Below are 27947 nucleotides of genomic sequence, written 5' to 3'. Positions count from 1 at the left end.
CGTGTGGAGAGTGGTCTCAGCAAGGTACTGGCAGAGGAACAAAGGCATGCAGATCCCATGACTGAGATCTCCAAGCCTGTTCGGATCGGGGCTGAGTATCCTCCACCCAGATCCTCCATCTTCCAGTAGGCAGGGGTCACACCCACGGGCGCCGTGTAATCCCATCAATGGCCAAGACCCAGAGACTATAAAACCCAGCTCCAGGAAGAGAACAGCGCAGAGTCTCTTGCCCCCACAACTGGCTGTCCACACCAGGACCCCTTGGAGGGGAGTGGGTTGAGTTTCCCTCCTCGCCCCGACCAGGCCTCCGGCAGCCGAAGATCTCCAGAACCAGCCACCACCATGCTGAGACCACAATTTTGGACATGTCACTTAAATTCCCATGAATTAATTTTGATACTCATATTTGGACACAGAACGTGAGATTTAATAAAGTTAATGATAAAAGTTCATGGTATATCTGAGAAATCCAAACCACAAAAAGAATTTTATCCAGAAACTGGAGGATATCCTGTTAAGTGAAGCAAATCAGAAGGACAAATACCAGTGATCTCACTTATCTATTGTATGTAGAACAACAGGATAAGGGAGTTAAGGCATCAAAGTGGGTTTACCTAGATTATCCTTAACCCTAGATGATGTAAACTAGAATGACAAGGAAGTAAAGAAAGCAAAAGGGGGAAGAAGAGAAGAATGGGAGATAACAGGGTAGGGATCAGGGTCCTCAGGCACATTGGTTGTGTAGAGATAACATTTATCTATATATCTAAACCACAGTGCTAACATTATAAGCATTAGATCCAAACTATAAAAAAGCAAACTTAAAAATGCTCCTGACAAGGAGGCAGGTTGGAGGATGGGACGGAACTTGAGGACCTTGACGAAGGGAAGTTGACACTGATGGTCAACTTATTGAATAATTTTATTTCAACTATTGGATAATTGGTCAATGTATTGAATATTTTCATTAAATATTGAATTCATTGAATATTGAATATTGAATTCATTGACTATTGAATTCATTGAATATTTAATTCATTGAATACTGGTCAACTTATTGAATATTTTTATTGATTATTGAATTCATTGAATATTAGATATTGAATAATTGGTCAACTTATTGAATAATTGGAATAATTCCAATATCCCACTGGTGTTGGGATATTGCATTCCTGAAACTCTACTATGAATAATTTTATAAATCACAGTGACTTAATAAATATAAAATGTTTTAAAATAATTTTATCCCTTGTAACATAAAATATTACTGTAAGTTATAGGAAAAACTACTCTTTATAATTTGGACACATCTTGATTAGGCATACTGTTCTTATTCAAAACACACAGAAAAATAAAATGGGGAACATCGCACCTAGATCCGCCCAGCTCTGCCTGGAGATCAGGCCGTTGTTCTCAGTCAGACTTGGGAGTGGAAATGGAAGTAATACCTCTCCCTCCTGTTTAAACACTGGAATAAGCAGCAGATGTAAGACAAGGGTCCCAAATAATTTTCCTTTACCTGCTGCCCCTGCCATGTGCTCATCCATGCTGAGAAGCAGTTCCCAGGCTGCTGGCTGGATGTCTCCATACATCTCCTCAGTCAGAATTGGTGCTGCCTTGATCAACAGAGATAGGGGAGCAGGCGAAAGGCTCATCACCTGAGAAAAACAGTAAGTCTTCAGATCTTGTAAGGCACTCAATGCTGTACTCTTCTTCAAACTTTAAATGCTACCCTTCTCTGCTTCTCTTAAATTATCTTTAAACATCTTTCTACAAAGGTGGCATATTTAATAGCACTTGAGTAATGAATGCTATACTTCATTCACTGATGCACAATTAGAAAGATATCCTATAAATGTTGTGCTTGCCACAAAATTGATTTTTCAACCTCAGGTACAAATTATGATAAACAGGCATAAATTATGAAAAAGAATGATAGCTCTATAGGAAAAGAAACACTCTCGTCAATATACTACTGGATTAAAAATCTTGAAGGACTTAAACATTTTTGTTTTCCTTCTTATTAGGATTGAGTTTCACTAAAATCTAAAAGGGTGTCAGCAAATTAATTTTCCAAGCAGTGTAAAATTGGATGTCATTTTCCTTCTGAAACAGGCATTATGGTTTGTTGCCCAGGTTGGCCCAAAACTTCTATTTAAGGATTATTCAGATAATTTAGGAGAATGCACCTATATATTTCAGGGAAATTTAGGTCTTTAACTATCATTTAAAAAAAAAATCTCAAAAAGGGACTGAAGTGATAGTTACAGTGAGTAGAGCATTTGCATGCAGCTGACCAAGGTTCGATCCTTGGTATCCCATATGAGCACTACCAGGAGTAATTTCTAAGCACAAAGCCAGAAGTAAGCCCTGAGCACCTCTGGATGTTGTCCTAAAGTAAAAACAGAACTTTCATTCTTATGTATGATCTACTCCCCTACTCCTTGAGCTATATTATTAATTTGGGTTTGGAATAACAATGCAATAAGATGTCAAACACTAAATAACAATATAAGGGTATTATTTTGCATAATCAATAAATAATCCTTTGAGACATGTGTGGCATTAATCCCCATTTTTATTCTATTAGGCAACTACAATTCAAAGAAATTAAGTATCTTGTTCGTGGTCCTACAGCCAAAATAGCAGATAGGGGATTTGCACTCTGAATATCTGATTCCAAGATGTGTTGGCATTGCCATTGCAGACTGGTGGGAAATTAGCTCTGATGGAGAGAGACAAGAGGGAAAAGGCAGGTTTCCATCCAAGTTCCCTAAACCTATTTCTGTGGAAATTGGCTCTCTGGCAAGAAGAAATTTTTTTGTACACTTGGTGGCACTCTTGCTTACCAATTAAATAAGCCAACACTGACAACTGGCATCATATGTTACAAACTTTGGTAATCGGGGTATCTGCAGCCTTATTGTTTTTTTTGAGAACATCTGGCTCAGGGATCAGTACCTGCAGTCTGATGTATTTCAGCATTCCTGAATCCTTTTTCCCCTCCAGGTTAGCATCTGAAACTCTCTTCTTCAATGAAGGTGTCCTCAGGCAGGATTTATCTGAGCACTGAAAAGAAAATGAGGTATGTGAGGAAACCTACTATCCTTGCTCAAAAACTAACAGTGCTGCTCAACCCCTCTCAATTATCCAAACAACCATCTTCCAGTGCAAGGTCTGTCTCATGAGCTAACATGTTCTGAAAGTGAAAAATAAACTTACTTTGCAATGCAATGGATCTTAGAGATAATGAACAACAAAAGACTACCATGGGGGAAACTGGGATCCAGAGTGGTTGAGAGAACTTGATCAAGTTGCAACGTTAGTGTTTTTTGAAGAACAAAGGACAAGATCTCCTAATTTAAAGTTTAAAGATAAGTATATTCCAACAGTCTATTAAAAACACTTAAAATATTAAGTCAGTTATAATCCACTTTATCAAATTCTCCCATAATAGGGTTTCAACTTTACAAGTTGACCACTTTGGTTGTGGATGAAAAGAAAATAAAGAAGACTATTAGGATTCAAAAAATTAAAAACCTCATCATACAAATTTATAGCATTCATCATCTAGGCCTTATTTGTATAAGGAAAATGGTTTCATTAGAGAAACACACCCATGTTATCTGGAGATGTGCCTCAGTGCTCAAGCACCTGGCTGCCATGGCGAGGTGCTGAGTGGGATCCCTGGCACCTCCTACACCAGCAAAAGCTGGTCCTGGTGCCTTCTTGATGCAGCAATGGGCACATCACAACCAACAGTACCCAAGAACTACAATCATACCTTGGGTATCCCAGTAGCAACAATAAAGGAAATCTCGTATTGCTTATAAGAGGCAGAAGTTCTTTCAAATTATCCCCTTAATTAGGTCCAAAATAGGGCTGACTGAGCTGCATAAGAACCAAACCACTGAACCAAACCATAACAACCCCCCACATCCCATGTCTCCCTAAAAGTTAAGAAATAGAGTGTGTAGAGCAGGTGGGAAAATGAAGGGTCTTGACAGTCACTGGTTCTTGTTTATCTTGATTCCTTCTATTTAACAATCAAGGCTCTGCAAAGAGAAGATCCATTATTTTTCACAGAAAAGATGCTCATTTTTTTTCCAGTGCTATGACAATGAAATACTTTCTCCCTGAAAGTCAGGGTTAGTAAACTGAACTACTTCAGAATGCCAAACAGAGTTCCACATTGTAATAATTGGAGGTATTTGAAAGAAAAGGCAAATCTAAAAGTTCATGTTTATTCCAATAAAGTCCTTCAAAACCCTGACAATAAGACTCAAGATAATGCATCTGGTATGGAATGAACTTTTAAAATTAATCTTCTTGGAGATAAATGAATCAGAGCTCTAGCTGTGTTTTCTAAAGATAAAAATGTGGAGGCACATACTTGGGAACATGTCATGTGGGGAGAGAAATCTACATTACTTCCTCTACCAAACTCCATGAATGCAAAGCAATATGTAACACAAATAGCATGCTTTATAATTTTTAAATATGCAGTAACTATGTAATCATTTCTATATATTGTTAAAAGTTAAGGTACTTAAAAGGGGAATTCTTATTTTACTATTAATTAAAAAAGACCATGCATGTTTCTCAAAAAACTAGAAATTGAGCTCCTATTAGATCCAGCAACACCAATTCTGGAAATATATCCCAAGGGTGCAAAAAAAGCACAGTAAAAATGACATCTGCACCTGTAAGTTAATTGCAGCACTGTTCACAATAGCCAGAATTTGGAAACAACTTGAGTGCTCGAGAACAGATGACCGGTTAAAAAAAATTTTGGTACATCTACACAGTGGAATACTATGCAGCTGTTAGGAAAGATGAAGTAATGGAATTTGCTTATAAGTGGATAGTCATTGAGGGTATCATGCTAAGTGAAATGAGTCAGAAAGAGAGGGACAGACATAGAATGACTGCTCTCATTTGTGGAATATAAAATATCACTATATGAGACTAACACCCAAGAACAGCAGGGACAAGGACCAGGAAGATTGCTCCATAGTTGGAAGCCTGCCTTATGAGATGGGGGAAAAGGCAGCTGGGATAAAGAAAGGATCACTAAGTCAATGATGGTTGGAGGGATCACTCGGGATGGGAGATGTGTGCTGAAAGTAGATAAACATGATGACCTCTCATTATCTATAATCTGTATTGCAAATCATAATATCCATAAGTAGAGAGAGAGTAAGAGGGTAATTTTCTGCCACAGAGGCAAGGAAAGGGGTAGTATGAGGGGGAGTGATACTGGGGACTTTGGTGGTGGAAAATGTACACCAGTAGAGGGATGGGTGTTTGATCAGTGTATGACTGAAACTCAAACATGAAACTTTTGTAACTATAGCTCACGGTTATTCAATAAAAATAGTAATAAAAATAAATAAATAAGATTATGCAAATTTCAGAATCTGGAAAACAGAAACTATGAAGAAAGAAAAATTCTTATAATTTTCAGTTCAATTATGGCCAATACTTGTTTCCTTTCAACACTTTTCACCAAAACCTTGAAACACAAATGTTATGATTTAGTACAAATGGCATATAATTTCGAATAATTCATTTCATCATAATTTTGTAATCATTATTTTACCAGGTCATCACAATTATTTAAAATATTATTTTTGATATTTATGAATATTTGTAAATATAAAATGTTAATGACATTTTGTTTTTACTCAGGCTTCTTTTTGAATAATACTTTTATATTAAATTATTGCTCGAGCAGGCCCAGTAACGTCTCGATTGGAGACCTTGTTGTTACTGTGTCTGGCATATCGAATACTCTCGGTAGCTTGCCGGGCTCTCCGAGAGGAGTGGAATATAAAATATCACTATATGAGACTAACACCCAAGAACAGCAGGGACAAGGGCCAGGAAGATTGCTCCATAGTTGGAAGCCTGCTTTATGAGCTGGGGGAAAACAGAAAAACACTAAGAAGAAAAGGGAAAAACACTTAGGTTTAGTGTTTTGCACTCAGAGAAATGGGGTACTATTTAATTCTGCTTGCTGAGGATAGCATGTGTAAGTAAGTCTTCTCAAATATAACATATGTAATATCCTGCCATGCTTTCTTGGGAAGCTTAATGTTCTGGTGGCCTTATGATAATTATGGTGCTTGTTTTAGTAGAATGGAAATTGAACTGGAAGAGATTTTGTACTATGATGATGGACTAGTTTCTTGAATGCTTGTTCAGGAATAAAATAACTTATCAGACAGGAGTACAGGATGATGGGAATACTCTCTAAAGATCCTATAGTTCTTTTAATTGTATGAGTCCTATTTCAGAAAATCAAAGCTATTATCAGTTGATTTTTTTTTTGGTAAATTGGTATTTACTTGTCAGAAGAGAGTTAGGAACTTGATGGAGTAGGTTAGTTCTGAAGGTATTGATTGGCTACCAATGCTTCTTGGAAGTGCTAGAAACTTTTCTGGACTGAAAGTTTCACATGTAGTTGGAATCACATTCCACCTAGGGCTTATAAAGACATTTAAAATATAGGGACATAATTTGCTACTAACAAGACAATCAAGGTAGGTTATTCAATCAACCTACCAATGGGAGGTTCTAGCAGGGGAGCGCAGCTACTCGTATACCCTCGACCGGTCCGTCTCTATCGGGGAAGGCCGTCCTCTTTGACCGAGCGCGCAGCTTCGGGAGGGACGCACATGGAGCGGTGAGGGAGGAAGGGGACACCCGCCTAGCCAGCCAGATCAGCCGAATCAACCCTGGCGATCAATGGGGTGACAGATGTCGCAGCCAGATCGCCCTCACATCCTGGAGCGATAGCACAGCGGGTAGGGCGTTCGCCTTACAAGCGGCCAACATGGCCGACCTGAGTTCGATTCCTCCGCCCCTCTCGGAGAGCCTGGCAAGCTACCGAGAGTATTCGATATGCCAGACACAGTAACAACAAAGTCTCCAATGGAGACGTTACTGGGCCCGCTCGAGCAAATCGACGATCAACGGGAGGGCCTTTACTTTACCTTTACTTTACCAATGGGAGCTATGATTAATAGAAGGCACATACACAACTTCAAGAGTGATCAGAGATTCTGAGGTAGGCTTGTTTGAGGTGATGCATAATTTTTACTATGGCATTTTTTCTATATGTTTAGACATATTTATTGCATTTGACATTAAATTTTCCCCCTTTCTGGACCACAAATGACTTAATGTGTAATGCAAACCATCATTTGACCATTCAGGAATTTATCAGTTTTGTTTGGATCAGGAGAGGAAGAACTGTACTATAAAATTCTTTTGCTAAGGTACTAAAATATATAGTCTAAATTATTTTAAGACGTACCTTTTATTGTGATATTTTATGGTGCGGAGAAATAATGATGCAAAATTGATTTTTTTTTCTAGTTTAAAGGCTAAATAAATTTGAGGAGCTAGTCAGGGAATGGAAAGGAAAGGAGAGATAGAGAAGTATTAAGAAGCAGATGGGAGGTTATATCTAGTCCAATATAAAAAGAGACCTTCAAAATTCCTTTTGTTTGTTTGGTTTGGGGCCATATCAGGGATGCCCAGGGGTAACCCACGTGGGTCTTAGAGACCATATGGGGCACTGGGGATGACCCAATTGACCGCATGCAAGGCAGGCACCCTGCCCTCTGTACTATTCCCTGGAAAAGAAACTTGCTCATATCTTGGAGTTCTAATTTTTCCCATATTCTGTCCCTTGTTTCATAGGATTCTGTTATATCTCTTTGCAAAATTCCCTCATTGATGATTTCGATATATTTCTACTCCTAAGAATATAGCAATATTAGCTAAGGAGACATAATGAGTACATCAAATAAAACATTTATTATCTATAAAATAATTCAACTAAGTTTATTGTGAGTTAATCACATGAGAATAACTAAGCTAAATTCTAGAGCTAGATTAAAATGTTTTGATGCTTGCCTTCATGAAGAGTGTATCTTAGTAAAACTTATAATAAACAAGTAAAGAAATTAAAAATAAAGGGAAGTAGGGAAAAAGATATTATTAACAATGGTACAGTTTGGAAGTAATATGGGACATCTAGGTTTTGGGAAAACTGAAGATAGTGTACAGGCTTCTTGGGAAAGGTATTTAATCACTTTGACCCTCCTCTATTCTTTTATACTGAAAGGAAAAATCTTTCATCCAATCCTCTTTTTGCTATTAGGTACTGATTAAATTTACACTCAAGATCATAGCATTCAACAAGGTATTGATGTATAGGAAAAAAGAAACTTTCTGAGCAGGCAAATTGCATATGTAGGGAAGTTTATATGATATTTATGATGGTTTATTAAAAGCTCTCTTGTTTAAAAGTGCACTAAAATAGACTAACAGAATGAGTCTCTGAGCACTGAAATCTAAATTAGCATATTGATCAGCATGGATAGGTTACAAAATGTACTAGCAGACACAAACATCTTCTACCATAAAAACCAATGAAATAGGAAGCAGTAATAAAATATCACTTGCTCATAAGATACAATTCTAATCAGAACCACTGCTTTTATTCCTGATTTATTGCCTACTATGTTTTCATTTTCCTCTGAAAATGTGGGCATTGTTCATTTATGTGACAGAATCAGAACAGGGAAATGGAAACATCATGAGAAAGAGAAAAAGAGTTTGAACAGGAGGCTGGCATTTGGGGAAAAAAATGTTTATCACAGAAGACTCAGTACATCTCTTTTATTCTCCACTCGCATGAATCATTTAAATGTGTTAAGGTCACAAGATATTTGCTCTTGCTTTCTGTCTTTCTGTTCCCTCTTGCTTTCTAAAATATAAGGAAAAATGAAGAAACCTTTGTTGCCTTTTATGCTACATTGGATGAGCATCCTGGCTGAGTCAGAGATAGAGGAACTCACAAAATACTCTATAACTATGCATCCCACTCAATCATTCAGTATTTACTGCCGCTCAGCTAAAGGCAAGGTACTCTATTAGGTATTATGCACATTATGAGACGTTTAACTGTCTTTGTTCTCAAGATGTCTATACTCAATGTGACAGAAGAGAAATATGAGTATCAAAAGTCCCACCCCATTTTGCAGTCAAAATGATCTTAAACTCTCTGAGTACTTGTTATTACCCAAAGGATAAAGGCACAAATCTTCAAGTACCGGAAGGAACTACATGATCTTGTTTCTGACTCCCTTTGTACCCTTATCATGCATACAGATGTCTGCACTCCAATGATTCTTCACACTCACTTCTCCCTGGTTAGAAAATCCCATATCCAACTGATTTTTATGAATCCTTCAGAAAAAGCTCATCTACCACTTCATTGTGGAGACTATACTGCTTCCTCTTCTAACTTCAAATCCTGTTTATAAAATTCTTTTCTTCATTGTCCTTGTCACTCTTCACAATTTAACATAAATTGGGGACATTTATTTGATTATGTCCATATGGACACTCTACATCGTCTAGCGTTAGGGACCTTATCTCTTTTGTCTCTTATTATGCCCAGTAGATAATATGGATTTGGTATGGTTCATATATTTTCAAAACTTTGTCAGCTATACAAATGGGCTTAATAAATGAATGATAGAATTAATAAGTGAATAGTCAGATTTAATAAGGTTAAGTCATTCAGTTTAGTAGATTTAGTAAGTGGATACTTTAATAAAGAACAATAAAAAATGTAAAATGCCATTGTAAGTTATAAAAGGAAGGAAAAAAATATTTATCACTCATCTGCAGCATGCCCTGTGGATAACACCAGGGAAATCAAAATGGTCTTCAGGGAGGATATTATTTGAGTAAAACTTGAAGGTCAACCTCTGGGGGCACCACAGAGGAGGGTGGGTGAGAGCCCTCCCTGCCTGAAGGGACACAATCCTGACAGCCGAAAACCTCCAGAACCTAACCACATAAACTGAGGACCCAACCCATACTCAAAGGCTGCTCCCCACATGCTCGGGCCTATTTCTGGAATAAGACACACCCTACCCATACTCCAAGAGTACTGCACCACATTTCATGGGATTCAAATAATAGGCAACCATCACAGAGGAACATATACATATATATGTGTGTTTATATATGTATTTACATATATATATAAAAATTCACAAGACTCAACCTTAACAACATGTTAGTGATCTCTTATAGAAGGTCTTAACGGCCCCTGCCAAAATAGAACAATCTTCACACTCTTTCCTCTATGGATACTTTTTGTAGCATTTTCAGTGATTTTTCATAACAAATAATACAATATATTATTTCAGTTCTGCTTTGGGACAGAGATTGGGGTTGGGGATGGAAACATCCAAAATATGGTAGTTGGAAGGTGTAATGGTGGTGGAATTGGTGTTTGAATATTAAATGCAACCAAATATTGTGAACTCCCTTATAAAATAAAAAAGTTTAAAAAATAAGCTTGAAAGTCATTGGTGAATGAACTGATGGCAGCAAAATGTATATATGAATGAGCATTGCTAAGTACAAGCATTAATTTAGGCGTTGTGTTTTTGCAACTCCTAACATATATAGTTTTTTTTCCAAAGAAGAGTTTATATGTGAAGAATATATCTAAATTAAACTAGACTTCCCTTCTGTGAAAACAAAGTAATGCCTATTTAAGTTGAAAGAAAATTTGTTTTCTTTGAATATAGCACCATTTATGTTTGAGTACATATACATTAAAGTTATATGTATATAGGTAGATTTTTTTATCATTTAGCAATCTAAGCAGTTTATTACTGACATTGCTCTATTAGCCACAGAACTGGTATAATTTGAATAATATGAAGTGTAATACAATCTAGTTTAAAAAGCTCTGACTTGAATAGTCCACATTTCTAAATTAAAGTCTGAATGAATATGTGAAAGTGGTGAACCATTTTTCTGATCCTCAATTTTTTTAAATCTGTAAAATGAGTAAAAGAGCATCTATTACACAAAGCTGGTATGAATAACAATGCACTTTACTAAGATATATATTTTATTAACTCTCACATAGATACTTTGAAAAAATAGTAAAAAATAATATCTCAGAAGATAAATCAGCACACTTAGGCGATTCACAAGGTATATACTTTTTCTTCCCAGCCTCTTATATTATCCAATATGTCTTCAACAAACTTATATTGCTTTTATAATTCAAAAATAGTCATTGATACAAGCTTTTTGCAAGTGCTAAAATATGAAAAACTACATCACTAAGCTATGTATTTTCTTTGCTTGCTCACGTTCTACTTGTTTGTCTCTGTGTCTCACAGAGACCCATGGCAGAAAGAGCTGCCGGGACACTGGCCTGCACCCACTTGGGTATCTTGACCCTTATCCTGTTCAGGAGCAGGTGGGTAATGAGAATTTTGCTGGCAGGAGCACAGCAACCCTGGTGACTCTCTTCATCTTTTGCCAACTTGGCTGTTTAGTGAAGCTGTGTGGAGGGTGCAAACTGAATGCTTAGAACATGCAATGGTCTCTTGAAAGAATTTCCATTCATCCTATTACACTGTTATTTATGTGTGAACTGTTTGGGCATTTATTACTCATAATTAAGTGTATGAGTTTCCTATAGCTGCTGTAACAAATTACTATTAGCCTCCATGATTTTAAACAATACAAATTTATTATCATATAATTCTGGGAGTCAGATGTCTAAAATAAACTGGTAGACTGTGTTCTTTCTGGACACTAGAGACTGGGAAATATTTGGAATTACCTATTCCCTGATATTTCCCAGTCTCTAGTATCTACCCACATTCCTTGGTTCATCACTGCAGTCTCTACTTTTACTGTCATGTCTTTTTCTATGACTGTAAGGTGACATATTCTCTTAAATTTATAATTACATGAGCCCACCCGAATAATTCCAACTGATAAGCACATTTCCTTTTGCCATGGGAGATAACACATTTATAGACACAGGGATTACAACACAGGTGCATTTGAGGGAGGCTGTATTTTGCCTACCACAAAACCTACTTGTGACCACTATCCCTTCATGTTCATATTTATTCACATAAATAAGACGAAACCTGGGAAAAAACTTGATTATCATGATTTGAAAAAAATAATTTACATTCATTCATGATCACTCAGGATCACATAGCTCTGTGGATGGGTGACCCAATTGCAATAGCTTGAAATTTTTAATTATAGAGAAAATATTGTCAAAACATCATTATCCTTATAATTGAGATGCTGTTATACTGTGAGCTTTCCTCACCTCTTTCTGTTTTTTGCCCCGGAGAGCCACATTGGTGGTGTTGTTGCTTTCCCGGAGGGAGTCCACGGTGTCTCCATAGAGTAGCTTAATGGCCCTTACCAGCCGGGCACAGGAACGACTGTGGTGCAGGTAGCAGTGTGGATGGCAGTAGTCAACGTGAGTGCAGATGAAGCTCTGCTGATTGCACAGCAATATCATGACCTGAAACACAGACCTCACTGAGATCAGCAACCAGACCATCAACTATAAACATTTACATAAGATAGATGATGAATAGTCTGAATGTGAACATTCTCTGATGGGTCTTGAAACCACAATGGTTTAATCATTCCCACAAAGGAACAAAGAGGTAGGCTGAGAAACTATATCAAAAGGCTGGAGTACACACTATGAGTGTAGGAGGTCTATGTTCAATGCCTGGCACTTCACAGTCTCCTGAATACTGCCGGGAGTGACTGACCCTTGAGCACCTAGGGCCCCCAAACAAAACAAAACATAACACAGAGCTATGCCATGTATTGGGGCCTTTCTTTCTCCCTTCATTTACTTTGGCTGAGTTTCTTCGAAATAAAAGATAAGAGATTTTCAAAAACTTAAAAATATGATTGTGGAGTATATGATTTCAAAGCATTGTCAAAATGAACATTTTAGCTTAAAGCATATTAATTTCTGGCTCTTCTGTCAGGCAAGACTCAATTACAAGAGCATAAGCTGGTGCATTATATTTTTTAAAAATGTTCTGAAGAGATAGTAAAACAGGTAAAGCACTTGCCTTGCATATGACTGACCAGGGTTCTATCTCCAGCTCCATATACAGTTCCCTGAGCAATGTCAGGAGTGATCACTGAGCACAGAGCCAGGAGAAAGTACTGAACACAGCAAGTATAGATTGAAGGTGGAGGTAATCTGGAAATATACCACTCAAAACTGTTTTCTCACATATGTGCCTTTGGTAGATAAGGTTTTTAATATAGTTTCCAATAATACCACTATCTGGTATTGAATACTTTCCAATCATCTTTCTGTTGTTTATGGGCTGGTCTGGTGACTTGCTTCTAATGGAACAGAAGGAGTAAAAAACAGCACAGGTGATTATATTTTCATGATTAAGTTGCATAAGAGGCTTTGATCATGACAGTTTCTCCCTTACTGTTATTTATTTTTTTTTGAGGAGGGGCACACCTGGCAGTGCTCAGGGTTTAATTCTAACTCTGTGCTCAGAGATTATTAATATGGGTTCATGGTATAATATGGGGTGCTGGGATCAAACCCAGGTTGAACACATCAAGGGGAGCACCTTACTCACTGTACTATCTCTCAGGGCCCTATCCCGTACTGATTTTGATGAAAGGTCATCTGGCAAGAAAAAGAGAGTACCACTAGAAATTGAGGTACTTAGTTAAAGATTCCAAAAGGATTAAAATTCTATCAACAAACCCTTTACTTGGAAGCAAACTGTTTCCCAGTCAAGTCTTCAGATGAGATTTCACATGCATATTTTCTTTTTGTTTTCATTTTTCTTTTTTATTGAATCACCGTGAGCTACAGTTACAAAACTTTTATGTTTGACTTTCAGTCATACAATGATAGAACAACAATTCCTCCAACAGTGTACATTTTCCACCACCAATGTCCCCAGTATCCCTCCCCCAACCCCCTCCCCCCCCTTCCCCCTACCTCTATGGCAGACAATTACCCTCTTACTCTCTCTCTACTTATGGATATTATGGTTTGCAATACTGTAGCACTGTAGCACTGTCCTCCCATTGTTCATCGATTTGCTCGAGTGGGCACCCGTAACGTCTCCATTGTGAGACTTCTTGTTACTACTTTTGGCATATCGAATACGCCACGCGGAGCTTGCTAGGCTCTGATGTGCAGGTGGGATACTCTCGGTAGCTTGCCGGGCTCTCTGAGAGGGATGGGGGAATTGAACCCGGGTTGGCCACGTGCAAGGCAAATGCTCTACCTGCTGTGCCATCGCTCCACAGATTACAGAAAATGAAAGGCCATAATGTTTGGTCTTTATCTACTCTCAGCACACATTTCCCATTCTGAGAGATCCCTCCAACCATCATTGACCTAGTGATCCTTTCTCTATCCCAGATGCCTTTTTCCTCAGCTCATGAGGCAGACTTCCAGCTATGGAGCAATCTTCCTGGCCCTTGTCTCTGCTGTCCTTGGCTGTTAGTCTCATATAGTAATATTTTATATTCCACAAATGAGTGCAGTCATTCTATGTCTGTCCCTTTCTTTCCAACTCATTTTACTTAGTACGATACTCTCCATGGTCATCCACTTATAAGCAAATTTCATGAATTCATCTTTCCTAACAGCTGCATAGTATTCCACTGTGTAGATGTACCAAAGTTTCTTTAACTGATCATCTGAACTCAGGCGCTCGAGTTGTTTCCAGATTCTGGCTACTGTGAGCAGTGCTCACCTGCATCTTTTCTGTGTTATATACTTGTGTTTTCTTTTTCTGGGGGTGGGCACACCTGCTTCTGCTCAGTGGCTACTCTGACACGATGCTCTGGGTCAGTGTTGGAGAAACCATGCAGTCCTGGGAATTGAACTCAGGTCTGAAACCTCGGTCTCATGCATACAAGCATGCACACTAACACTTTTTTGCTATATCCCTCACCCAAAAATGTGAAGTATTTGGATTAAACAACACTTTACTAAAAAAGAATAAATGTAGCAAAACTACTCCCAGTAGAGATAGAAAAACTACATGACTTTAATCATATACATTGAATCTATGTTCCAAAGCAAATAACTTCAGGTGTATAACTATTACCAGTTCTTTCTTTCAAATAATTAAATTTCACTGACTTTTCACTTGTAGAGTATATGAGAGGGCCTTTATAAGACTTCTAAGGTGTTGACAAAGTTTCTTTCCTCTCATGATAATTATATAGATATGCTGACTTCGTTAAAATCTACTGAGTTGTAAACATAGCCTTTATATACTTTTTGATATGTAAGTGGGGCTTTACTAAAAATTGCTTATAAAAGCGGCCTCAGAGATTCTCAAAATCATTGAGATTTGGAAAGCCTGAGAGTGAAGGCACAGCACCACAAACTCTGAGGACCATTGTGCACCAGATAGTCCTTGGATGACCTTGTCAGGATGAGAGATTAGAATCTGAGGAGATGGAGACAAAAAACTGCTGATGTAACTGCCACTTATGGAAAATGCACTAGCTCCTTCTCTTTCTCTTTACAACTTTCTTCATCTCAGATCCAACCTTAAAAGCTAATCTATACCTGCAGTATCCTTGGGTTCACTTCCTTCTGTGGCCTCTGAATAGGGCCTTTAAGAAGTGTCTTGGGGCTGGAGTGATAGCAGAGTGGGTAGGGCATTTGCTTTGCATGCAGCCGACCTGTGTTCGATCCCCAGCATCCCATATGGTCCCCTGAGCACGGCCAGCAGTAATTCCTGAGTGCAGAGCCAGGAGTAACCCCTGTGCATCGCCAAGTGTAACCCCCCCAAAAAAAGAAAAAAAAGAAGTGTCTTCCTAATTTTGGTATCTTGGTCTTTTTATTTGAACTAGCACACTCAAGACTGACAGCAGGATCTTGTTCTCACCCTTGGTGGTTATGTATATAAAACTGAGTGGGAACCTATGTCTGGGTCACTAAGACTATCTTGACCACCAACTTTGCATATTCCCTCATGGCTTTCTCCAACTTGTGTTCACACACATGAAATCCATAAAAAAAAAATAAAGACCCTGAGTCTGATTTTAAATTGAATAATGATCTAGCAGAATACCAAGTCTAGTGAGTGTTGAGAGGTTAAGATAAAATATCAGCCTCTTGCTTTTCTTGGAGGCTAAATTGGACTGCTGGTTTCAGTATAATTATCTATTTTCCCTCAATGTATCTTCCCGAATACCAACAGAAATTCATCCCAGACTCTTTCTGAGATCTCTACTTACATGAAGCCATGACATGTTCCTGTGGTAATTTTCCTCTGTACCAGCAGTACTTATTCCTTCTGGCTCAATGCTGGGCTCACTTGCACTCCAAGGACTTCCTTCTTCAAATGAAAAATACCAAGAAAAGTTGTATTATTTCATCTCCCTAGAGAGCCTGTTGAAATGGCATGGTGTCCCATGCTTTTGGATCCTATGGCAGACTACCTTGGCCCAGCAGGCAACACAGCAATATACTAACTGTAGTAGAGGAATAGTAATAGGAGATTTTCCCTTCACCACCAGTTGAACTGTAGAGTTATAAAACCATTAATGGTCTGTTACAGTGGCTTTCATTTTGAGACATGGGGAAAAACAGAATCCAGTTTCTAAGCTGTTGAGATGAGCAAGTTATTAGTTGAATATTCCCAGATCCATTCTGGACTGCTCATACCTTGCACACGTGGTTAAAAGGAACGCCCACCAATCGACAAGGCTTACTTTGTGTACTATGGTTCTCTACTGTTATGGCCACAACTTGTACTGGGGCTCTTTATACCACCTGGATTTATTGCCTGAGGCATTTAAGACAGATGGATGGTCATGGTCCTCCCGTTGTTCATCAATTTGCTCAAGGGGTTCCAGTAACATCTCCATCGTGAGACTTGTTGTTACTGTGTTTGGAATATTGAATACGTCACGGGTAGCTTGCCAGGCTTTGCCGTGCGGGCAAGATACTCTCAGTAGCTTGCCCAGCTCTCCGAGAGGGGTGGAGGAATCGAACCCGGCTCGGCCGGGCTGGCTGTGCCCAAGGCAAACGCCCTACCACTGTGCTGTCGCTCCAGTCCTAAAACAGACGGGTACTGGAGAAAAACTAATGGTGTTTTGGAAGCACTTGTGTCTAGTTTTGGACTACTGATTTGTCTAAACTCTACATTTTGTGAAAAAATGGAGCAAACATTATCAAGAATTTACTACTTAGTTTATTATACAGCAAGGCTTTGCTCTCAAATAAAAATATTTCTAGAACTTTTCTATGACAAAACTAAGCACCTAACCTAGATCATTTGACTCAATGGTTAAATTGATTAACTAAAAAAAATCATTAAAAATATTTTTTCTTCAAAACAGTAAGGTGGTTATAGTTACAGCCTTGCAACAGAAAAAATCAGAATGTTTTTTCTATTGTCTCCTTAAAAGTAGGCTGTCTCTTAAGGAATTAGATGCATAAATTAACTATTTTTAAAGGTGAGGGTGGTAGGTGTAGAAACATATCCTATTTAAAACTCTCCTTGATGAGATATACTCTTCTATTTCTCAGACTAGAGCCATAATTTATCAACATTTCCATGTCTGACCGATAGGAGAATGAATGTTTTATTTTTCATCATATAAGAACTGAATGGCCAGGACAATGGCTTCATTTGGGGGGTTGTTCTTAATTTTGGGCCATACACAGCTGTGCTCAGGTCTTATTCCTGACTCTGCACTCAGAGATCATTTCTGGCAGGTTTGGAGAACCATATGGAGTGATGGGAATCGAACCAGGTCAGTAGCATGGAAAGCAAGCACTTTATCCACTGTACTAACTCTCTGAATGTGCTCTGAACTAACAGTTCAGTATAGGGAGCTTATAAGTCCTAGTCAAAAGTCTGCTTCATTTTCTTACACACGCAGGTATTAGTCAGGGCCAACAAAACTGAGGAAATGAGAGTCTCTTTTAAGTCTTACAATGATAGTTTACAATTCCAATGCTTTGATTATATATATAGAGCTCATGCTTAGGTATTTAACGCACTCTGTAATTATTTCCTACTTTATATTTGGAACATCCCTTTAGCATAGGCAAGGAATAAATAGAATTATTCGCATGGATAGTTGTAGAACCCAATTATCTGAGATGTTAACTGACTTGCTAAAAGGTGAATAAAGGTCAGACCAAGACAGCCTTTGCTCTCTAACATGCTAGTGGTTTTTATTGTGAAATCAAAACTTTTAAATATAGAAAACCTTCACCTAGCTGACCCCACAAAGAATTTTAACATTTAGCTTTCAAGGCCCTGATCAGAAGAATGGGTTCTCCAACATTAGAGTTGTTTTTTTTTTAAAAAAGCAACCATTTTTGTCACAAAAATGTTCTTACCCAAGTGTTCATTCTATATCATCACCACTTAAGTGGTGATCATAACAGTATTAGCTCTACTGAGAAGCTTGTCAAAAGGAGCTGATCCCAGGCTCCCAGCTCAAACTCGCTGCATTAGACTCTGCATTGGAATGATTTTCTCCCAGCATCATGCTTGAATATTCAGGTCTGAGTCTCACTGCTGCAGAGGGAAGTTTTTTAGGCAGAGTAAGAATTCTCACCTAAGGTTCTACCTCCATCGGAGGGCATGTATGAAAACCGACCTCGGCTCTTCCAGGATATGGACCCTGCTTTATAGCCACCATGACCCTGCACCCAACTCTGCTCTGTTGCCTAGGTCAGTGACAGTGTCTCTGCCCTAGGCCAGCTGCAGCTTCTCAGCCACAGATGCTGAGTCTTGCCATGACAACTTGCTGCTGCTGTTTAAGCTGCTGACCCTGTGAATGCTGGACAAGGACACTTCACCTGGAGACTGAGTTCTTTTAATTTGGAGCAGGCAGGAAACTCCCATCCTGATATTCCTGCTGGGAACTGTATTTAAAGAATAAAATTGGGCTTTCCTCTCTTAGATTTCCCCTGCCAGTGTTAGATCAAAGATCTCTCTTTTGATTCTTTTTTGATTCTTTTTTTTTTTTACTTTTTGGGTCACACCCAGCGATGCTCAGGGGTTACTCCTGGTTCTGCACTCAGGAATTACTCCTGGCGGTGCTCAGATGGCCATATGGGATGCTGAACTCGGTTGGCTGCTGCATCCAAAGCAAATACCCTACCTGCTGTGCTATCGCTCTGGCCCACCCTCCCCTCTTGATTCTTAAGAAGCCTCCTTCCTACTTGATGGGATGAGCTGACTGGCATAACTACACAAGGCACTCCTCCGAAATCCCCAGTAAGGTAGCTTTTTTAAGCAGGCAAGATGCTAGGAGCATCAGGAAGAGCTGGCCTGGCTTTTTCTCTTAGGCTTGTAGCTCACTGGGACTCAGAACAACTGGATTTCTTTCTGGCTCAGAATTCACGAGCATGAGTATGGTCGTATAATAACAATATTTAGGACAGCTCACACATTTCCATCAAGCTTTTGCTTGATTCAATAAGACCACAAACCATTGTTTTCATTTTGTTTTTGAAACAGAACTTCAAGAATTCCAGACACTGTGTCAACCCTTCATGTAGACCCCTTCATTTTGGAATTCCTCATTAAGAAATAAAAACAAGGAGCACTTCTCTCTCCAACAGTCAGCAGTGGGTTCCCTTCAGCTCAGCAAAGGCACTAAAGGATCTGTTTTCAGTGGGGTGCTTTGGGTGAGCATGAGTGTGAAGTGGTTCTATTTTCAGGGCACCTAGTGATTTCATGGCATCCGCCTCGTGAGACATGAGTCCAAATGTTGCAACACCCTGAGCAACCTTACAGTTTATGTGTACCAAGAAGCCCATGTATTATTCATCTTCAGTGTTCTGGAAGAAACAGTCATCAATGAGGAAAATAGAAGGGTAAAGAAACTTGTTTAGCTTGAAACCTACTTTTTCTTTTAAATTACAAAAAACTCCTTTCCTCCCATACTCACACAAGTATCTCTTCCTTTCCCTTCAGATTTCTGGTATTTTCAAACACTGATTTTTTAAAAATTATAAAGTGCCTTTGTGGTGATGAGTGTAACCCACTGATGATATGTTTATAATATTGTTAACTTTTGTGAATTTGATGTACAGTGTTATCACACCTCACCACCACCAACGTGCCTCAGATTATCCATCAATGTCCTTATGCTATCTAGTCTACCTCTTCATTTCCCCACCTCCTAACACATACACACACACACACACACACACACACACACACACACACACATCACTTCCCATAGCTTGGTAATCTCAGTTTTGAGATTTGACATTGTTCGTTACTGTCTGCTACATTTTGTCTCTCTGTGTACTACAGATAAGTGAGATTATTAGTCATATGGCCCTCTTCCTCTGGCTTATTATTCTTAATATCACATACTGATTGTATAAGGGTGGAGTAAAGAACATAAAGTCAGTATCAAGAAGATGTATGTTCAGTAAATTTGTTTTCTTAAGACATGAACAAGATATCTAATTAAGGAAACTTATTAATATTTCTTAAAATTCCAGTCAGGAAGATTGTATTTTAGTCTTAGGTGTCTCACCCACAGGACAGTTAGTATATAAATATGAAAGAACTTGTACAGATCCATACAAAGTTAATTAGATGTGTACTTTTAATTTGATATAAAGGAGCTCATAAGAATTCTGGTCAAATAATATGACAAGTTTATTTTCTGGTTTACTCTTGCGATTAAAAGAAGCTAAATTTATCAGTACTCCACTACCAAAGGCTCATGGGGCTTCCTGAAAACATCTGGAGATAATTTCATATTTAAACAAAAATTCTTACAACATACTTGAGTAAATTCCACAAAGACTACAGACCATGATGCTCTATTTTAAATATAGCACAAAAATCATCCATTGCATTTTTCTGTATTATTTTTAGACATAGTTGAGACTTCATGACTTACCTGAAATACATTTGAAATAATATAATTATAATTTTTAATGAAAATTTTGTGTGAAAGTAGATAAGGAAGTGGAGAAACGTATTAGATATATGATTTTTGTTTTTATAAAGGAACATCTAGCATTTTTTGCTTGATTTCTGATACAGAATTTATCAGTTTTCAAGTCTATAAAAATCATCATGAATTAAGGTAATCTAAATGAAACAATTTTGAGAATTAATGCTATCATCAAAAACAATTGGAAGTATACTTTAGCACTGAAAATTAATATTCAGAATTACTGCATCGGTTATTTACAGCAGTTAGAATCCAAATTTGGTATTATCACTTGAGATTGCACTGCATTGAATTTTAGCCTTTATCTCCATGACAACAAGAACTAGTATGAAAGAGAAACAGATTCCTCTAAATTGGATAAAGTGTCTTTTTTTTTCTTGTCCATTTTATACTCATTAAAAAGTCCTGCTGGCTTTAGACTTAAAAACACTGTAGGATTTTGAAAACTCTATTATCTATTGCCTGGACTAATGTAACTCTGTTTTCCCTGCCCCTTTTCCCATAGCTATACTTTTCATTATACATAAATCATAAATGCACATATCATATTATTTTTCTAGTCAAAGCTTGCTAATGTCTCTCAGAAACACTGAAAACAGAAATAAATTCCTACCATATCAGACCCTTTATTTACTTATCCTTGGACTAACTTTCTCATCCTGTAGATTACCATTCTTTCACCAGTTCTGTTACAACCAGGTTGACCTTTGTACTCTTCTTCAAATGCTCTAAATTCATTTCTGCATCAGAGCTGATTTTCACTATTGTCTCTGGAAGTTTCTTCCTAAGCTATTAGCATAACTGACTTTTCACAGGTCTCTACTCAACTGTTATTTTTTGTTCCTTTTTCTAACCAGTTTATCCCACTTTATGTCATTACCAATTCTTTCACCCTATTTTCACTACTTTTTTTGACTTGAATGTTGAGTATATAATGTTATTCACAATTACATTAACTATAAGCTAATGAAAACTAAAATTTATGTGGGAAACATTTTTGTTTATTGTTATATTTTTTAGACTGTAGTAGTGCTTGGTATATATATATAGTAAGTGTTCAATATATCACTGTTAAATGATCAGACAAATCTTGAACTCTGTATTTTGTAATAATAGTCTTAGTTTGTTTTTGCATACAGGTGAAATAATTTGCTAGACGTGCTAGGAGATTTTAGGCAATTCTAAAAATTATTCCATGTTAGTTTTCCTTGGTAGAGCAATGAGTTGTCCTAAAGCTGTTTATTTTTAAAACTTACGTTTTTAGCTTTTATATAAACAGATGGTGTGAAATTTTAAATAAAATTTTAATAATTTATTTGAGTTCCTGTGGTCCCCATTTCACAATGATCATAGCAGCTGGTATCTGCTTGTCAAAAGGGATTAGGGATTACTTAGGAATCTTGGGAACAATTGTTTCCAACTGTGAATATGTTTTCATTTTACTTGAGTTTCAGTCTCTTGTTCTTCACTTACTAAAAAATTTCACATATTAACCATCATTCTATGAGAGGAAAAATGCTAAGCATTTGTGTGCTTGAATAAAAAGGTAATTAATGTAAATTATAATCATGGAATTAAAATATTCTGAAAAATTGATCTAATCTTTTTTTTTTTGCTTTTTTTTTAGGAGGGGGTCACACCCAGCGATACACAGGAGTTACTCCTGGTTCTGCACTCAGGAATTACCTTTGGCGGTACTCAGGGGACCATATGGGATGCTGGGAATAGAACCCAGGTCAGCTGCGTGCAAGGCAAACGCCCTACCCGTTGTGCTATCGCTCCATCCCCTAATCTTTTTATTTTTAAATTGTCATAGGCTTCTTCTCCTAAAATCAGGAAAAGAACCATTAACCATTTGGATTTGGGGATTTTTTATCCGCTGGGGATTGAACCTCAGTCATTCATGTGCAAGGCAAGTACCCTCTCCTCCATAATGTCGCTCTGATCCAATACAATTAATCTTTAAATTTTATCCTTTGTGTTCTGAATGTTCACTTGTATACAAGCAATAAACTGGTCAATTATTTCCCCAATTATAAAAGTCTCATTTATCTCCAAAGTTCAAATAACTAGTGTTGGAGTGGATGAGTTACTCTATCAGATGTGCTTGGAAGTATTCCTGAAAAAGGAACTGAAATTAGGTGAGTTTCAGGCAATTGAACATTGACCTAAGTAACTAGTATATATATATATAGTCTTGTTTCTTTCATAAACACACTTAAAATATGATGCATTACTAACTTTCTGCTGATGCAGAGGTCACTATAATGAAGAAGAACATGAAAAGTGCCAACTTTGAGTTGAAAAGTGAGTAGGAAATTTGTGAACTCAAAACTGAAGATTGTTTGAAAAACCTTAGCTAGTTTGTTCATTGTTTGCTGGCTGACTTGTTGCTCTTTGTTGAACAAGAATAATGTTCCCTGATAATAAGAATCCATATCTAATAAAGTCTGAAAGTCCTCTTTTGATAAGATAAAACAATACTGTAAAAAAGCAAAGTGGTAGTACTTTTTCCCTTTCACATTAGTACACAAAACAATGGCTCCTCCTACAGCTGATTAGATTCAATGTGATAATGAATGAGACCAGTTGTAGTTACTGAATAGGATTGGCAGAACACTAGATGAAGGACAACCATGCGAGCAAGCAGGGTTCCGCAAAGGATTCAGCACCATCGACCATATCCACACGGTAACCAAGCTCATTGAGGTTTCTCGGGAGTTCAAGATGCCGCTCTGCTTAACGTTCATTGATTTAAAGAAGGCCTTTGATTCTGTTGAGACGGAAGCGGTCATTGAAGCCCTAGCCAATCAGGGCATTCAAGCCCAATACATCAGGATCCTCCGTGAGCTGTATTGCGGATTCACTACCAGGATCTCACCATTCTACAAAGAAGTGATCGTTGATGTCAAGAGAGGGGTGCGGCAGGGTGATACCATTTCACCGAAACTCTTCAGTGCCACCCTCGAGAACATCATGCGACGACTGGAATGGGAAGGAATGGGAGTGAAGATAGATGGTCGGCAACTACACCACCTCCGCTTTGCTGATGACATTGTTTTAATAACACCAAACATCAGCCAAGCGGCACAAATGCTGGCCGACTTTGACCGTGAGTGTGGAAAGGTAGGACTACAGCTGAATCTTACGAAGACAATGTTTATGAGAAACAGCCTTGTTCCTGACGCCCCATTCGCTCTCAATGGAACGACCATCTCCGAATGCAACAGCTATGTGTACCTAGGTCGAGAGGTCAACATGAGAAATGACCTGGCACCCGAGCTGCGCAGGAGGAAGAGAGCGGCTTGGAACGCCTTCAAGAACGTCGAAGAAATAGCTAAGAGGACGAAGAACCTCCAGCTCCGGGCACATCTCTTTGATTCCACTGTTCTTCCTGCATTAACATATGCCTCAGAGACCTGGGCCCTACGCAAACAAGATGAGAACACCATTCAGGTCTCCCAAAGAAGAATAGAAAGAGCTATGCTTGGAATAACACGTTTCACTCAAATGAGAGAACGAATCCGGAGTTCTGACATCCGTCGACGATCAAGGATCAGGGACGCTGCCTCATATGCCAAGGTGTCGAAAATCAGATGGGCTGGTCACGTAATGAGATTTAAAGACGACCGTTGGACTAGAGCTGTTACTGATTGGATTCCACGGGATGTCAAGAGACTGCGTGGCCGCCCACCTACCAGATGGTCAGACTTCTTTGTCAAGATCATGAACGATCGGTTTGAGGCCCTCCATGTTCCCGGAGCGAAGAGATGCCATTGGGCTACACTAGCACGCGACAGGGACAAATGGAGACGTTACTGGCGCCCGCTCGAGCAAATTGACGACTAACGGGAAGTTAAGTGATTAAGTGATTAAGTGATAATGAAGAATGAATGGGCCTACAAGCCTAGCCCCTCTGACTATTGAAGCACAACCCTTAACTAGAATGGTTTCCTCCTTTCTTAGTTCACTGGTTTCCTACTTGAACTAAATAGTACTGTAGCATAATTTGGGGTTTCTTTCACACAATTTTGCCATTTAAACCATATAACATGGACCAGAGAGATAGTAAACTGGGTAGGGCTTTTGCCTTGCACATGGCCCACCTGGGTTCAATTCCCAGCATCCCATATGGTCCCTTCAGACTGCCAGGAGTGATCTCTTACCAAAGAGCCAGAAGAAACCCCTGAGCATCGCCCTCAAAAAATAAATACCCAACCCTATCCAAATAAACTCTACAACAAACACCCTCTGAATAAATCCTGACATGAAGGAATCTAACTTTTGCATACCTTTCTTCTCCTCAGCACCTGCATCTGATTTGAGGGTGTGGCTACTACTGTGGAGAGAATCTTTTGAGTCTTCATTTTCATCCAGGACCCCAGCAAAGCTGATCTTTCTCTCGTATCTATGTCTATCCAATTCAGGATCCAAACGAAGTCTGCAGCTCTCCAAGTCCTGAAATAGGAATGAAGGGCAAGTTCATGCTGACATCTATCTCCATAGCAAGGCATGGGTTTTATGGTAAACCTTCTGCTTGGAAGTACACAAAAATACATCTAAATATACTGTACTTTTTGTTTGTTTGTTTTGGTTTGGGGCCATACCTGGCAGAGCTCAGAGCTTACTAAGAGCTCTGCACTCAGGGATCATTTCTGGTGGTGCTCAGGGGATTATAAGGAGTGCTAGGGATCACTACCAGTCCTGTCTGATTTATTTTTACTTAATTCAAATTTTAGGTGGTAGCCCTAATTTTTCCCCTGAATTAGACAAACTCCCCTAATTCATAGTTTCTTTCCATTTCCTTGTGTACTTCACATCCCACAAACATAAGCTTCCTTACTTCAGATGCTTTCACCACAGCTTTGACTGCCTCTTCAATATTTATCTTTTTAAAAATTAAATAACTAATAAACAAGACTGAGAAAACAATGTAGGGCTTTCACCACAGCTTTGACTGCCTCTTCATAATTTACCTTTTAAAAAATTAAATAACTAATAAACGAGACTGAGAAAACAGAATAGGGGTTTAGAAACCAATCCTGTAGGTTGTGGTTGGTAGAATAACTGGAATCCTAAAGGTAGTTATCCCCAATCACGGCACGTATGAATATGCTAAGACACTGCATTGAGAATTCTGCACATACACTTAGATTTAAGTACCTTGCGATGAAAAAATTCTGGACTACCCTGGTGTACCCAACCTAATCACACAAATTCTTGAAAGTGGCAACTTTTCCAGACTGAAAAAGTGAGAGGAAGATTTCATTATGAAAGAAAGGAGAGGAACATTAAGTTGCTGGCTGTAAATGTGGGGACCAAGATACAAAACTAGGGTTGGCAGCCTGTAGAGTAATTTAAAAAAAGGGTCAGGTATTCGGGATATTCTCATCCTTTTCTCTGAGTTTATCAATATAAGAGGAAGGAGTTCTTTCACCATTTTATAGACAGAATGATACCATACCCTAAAGTACGCCCCAGGGAATGAAAATATTCAGTAGGAGTTTGGCCTAGTGTGAGACTCCAAGTTAAAATTACATCCTGGCCTGTGAATGGTTATTTATTTATGTTAAAGTTTATATTTATTATTAACATAAAGAACTATAGCACAGTGGTAGGGTGTTTGCCTTGCATGCAGCCAGCCAAGCTGAGCCGGGTTCAATTCCTCCGCCCCTCTCAGTGAGCCCGGCAAGCTACCAGTAGTATTCAATATGCCAAACACAGTAACAACAAGTCTCAAAATGGAGACATTAGTGGGCCCACTGGAATAAACCTTCAGATAAAAATATAGATGGAACCACACTCCATGGCATTCAGGAACTATTCTTGGCTACAGGGCTCAGTAATGTGACCTCTGGTAGGGCTCGAAGGACCATGTTCAGTGCTGGGGATCAAAGCAGGATCAGTTGTGTGCAAAGAAGAAATTACCCACATACTATCTCTCCAGCCGCAAAAATGTATTTTTAAAACACCAACTTGGAACAAGATTAAAGTAACACGTTACTAATAAATATAACTTTGGACTCTATTGTTTCTTCTTTTCACTTTGGGTCAATAAAAATCATTCCTTGGTAATCAAAAATTTATATTATGTCTACAAAAGGAACTACAGTGTAAAAATTTTTCTAGGAATATAATTGATTCTCTGAAGCTAATCCATTTAGGAAAAATAAGGATTTCTAATTTCCATATTGGCAGTCAAATTTAATTAAATATGTTTCATAGGAAAAACAGTAATAAAGTGATAAAACAATGCTTTTTTCATAGTTATCTTTTCTAATTTCTTTTACTTTGCCCAAATCCTGCATGTTCACAAAACTTCTGGAGCCGGCCCTGCTCTCTCAACTGTGTACCTTACCTTTCCCCACCCCTTACCTCCCTTTATTGGCAAATAAACTACTTTAAAAAATTGCAAAGGAGAGAGAGAACAAAAAGGAATGCCCTGCCACAAAGGCAGGGTGGGATGGGGGCCATGGCGGGTGGGAGGCATACTGGGATCAGTGGTGGTGGAGAATGGGCACTGGTGGAGGGATGGGTACTCTATCATTGTATAACTGAAACCCAAGCACAAAAATTTGTAAGTCTACAACTGTACCTCATGGTGTTTCACCAATAAAAATTAAAAAAATATATATAAAATAAAATACTCTTCTAGCAAAATAAAAATTTCTTATAGTGTTCAAAATGTGTATTTCCAAATCGTTTATCAATAAATTTTGGGTTAAATAAGCACAAATGAAAAGTATGATTAAAAATGAAGACATCTATGTAATTGCTGATATGAAAATGTGTGAGTTGAAAATGATTACAAAATGAATATAGGTTATATAATATTGGGAAGAAGGATGTATACTTATAAAAAAAGAAGAAAATGCAGTCAGACAGGAAAAAATATATATATAACATCTTGCAGGAATGTTCTTCAGGTTTTACCAGCTCTTTCTTAATCAATCATGACTTTCTGTTTTCTATCATAGAAAGTGACGATTTTGCCACAGGAAAAGTTTTATTTAATGTGTTGGTTTTGCTGCTGCAATATATTTATCTCTGTATCACACCCACATCCACCACAGCAACCATCACACCCCCACTCTCCTTATACTCTA

General features: G+C 38.2%; 1 protein-coding gene across 3 annotated transcripts in view; it reads right to left on the bottom strand.

Moving 5' to 3' along the window:
• UNC80 (unc-80 homolog, NALCN channel complex subunit) overlaps positions 1–27947 on the bottom strand; it is a 255397-nt gene that overhangs the window by 103430 nt on the left and 124020 nt on the right. For all 3 annotated transcript variants that reach the window (XM_056111839.1, XM_056111840.1, XM_056111841.1), the window contains exons 26-30: positions 25134–25299; positions 16132–16232; positions 12188–12388; positions 2962–3069; positions 1520–1658 (exon numbers count right to left, since the gene is read on the bottom strand). In XM_056111839.1, coding sequence (XP_055967814.1) covers positions 1520–1658; positions 2962–3069; positions 12188–12388; positions 16132–16232; positions 25134–25299 — 715 coding nt within the window. The remainder of the gene's footprint in view (positions 1–1519; positions 1659–2961; positions 3070–12187; positions 12389–16131; positions 16233–25133; positions 25300–27947) is intronic.

Source organism: Sorex fumeus, unplaced genomic scaffold (genome assembly GCF_029834395.1).
Source record: "Sorex fumeus unplaced genomic scaffold, SorFum_2.1 ptg000014l, whole genome shotgun sequence".
In the NCBI taxonomy this organism is placed as follows: Eukaryota; Metazoa; Chordata; class Mammalia; order Eulipotyphla; family Soricidae; genus Sorex; species Sorex fumeus.
The sequence above is the reverse complement of the archived record's forward strand: the minus strand, read 5'-3'. Positions and strand labels throughout refer to the sequence as shown.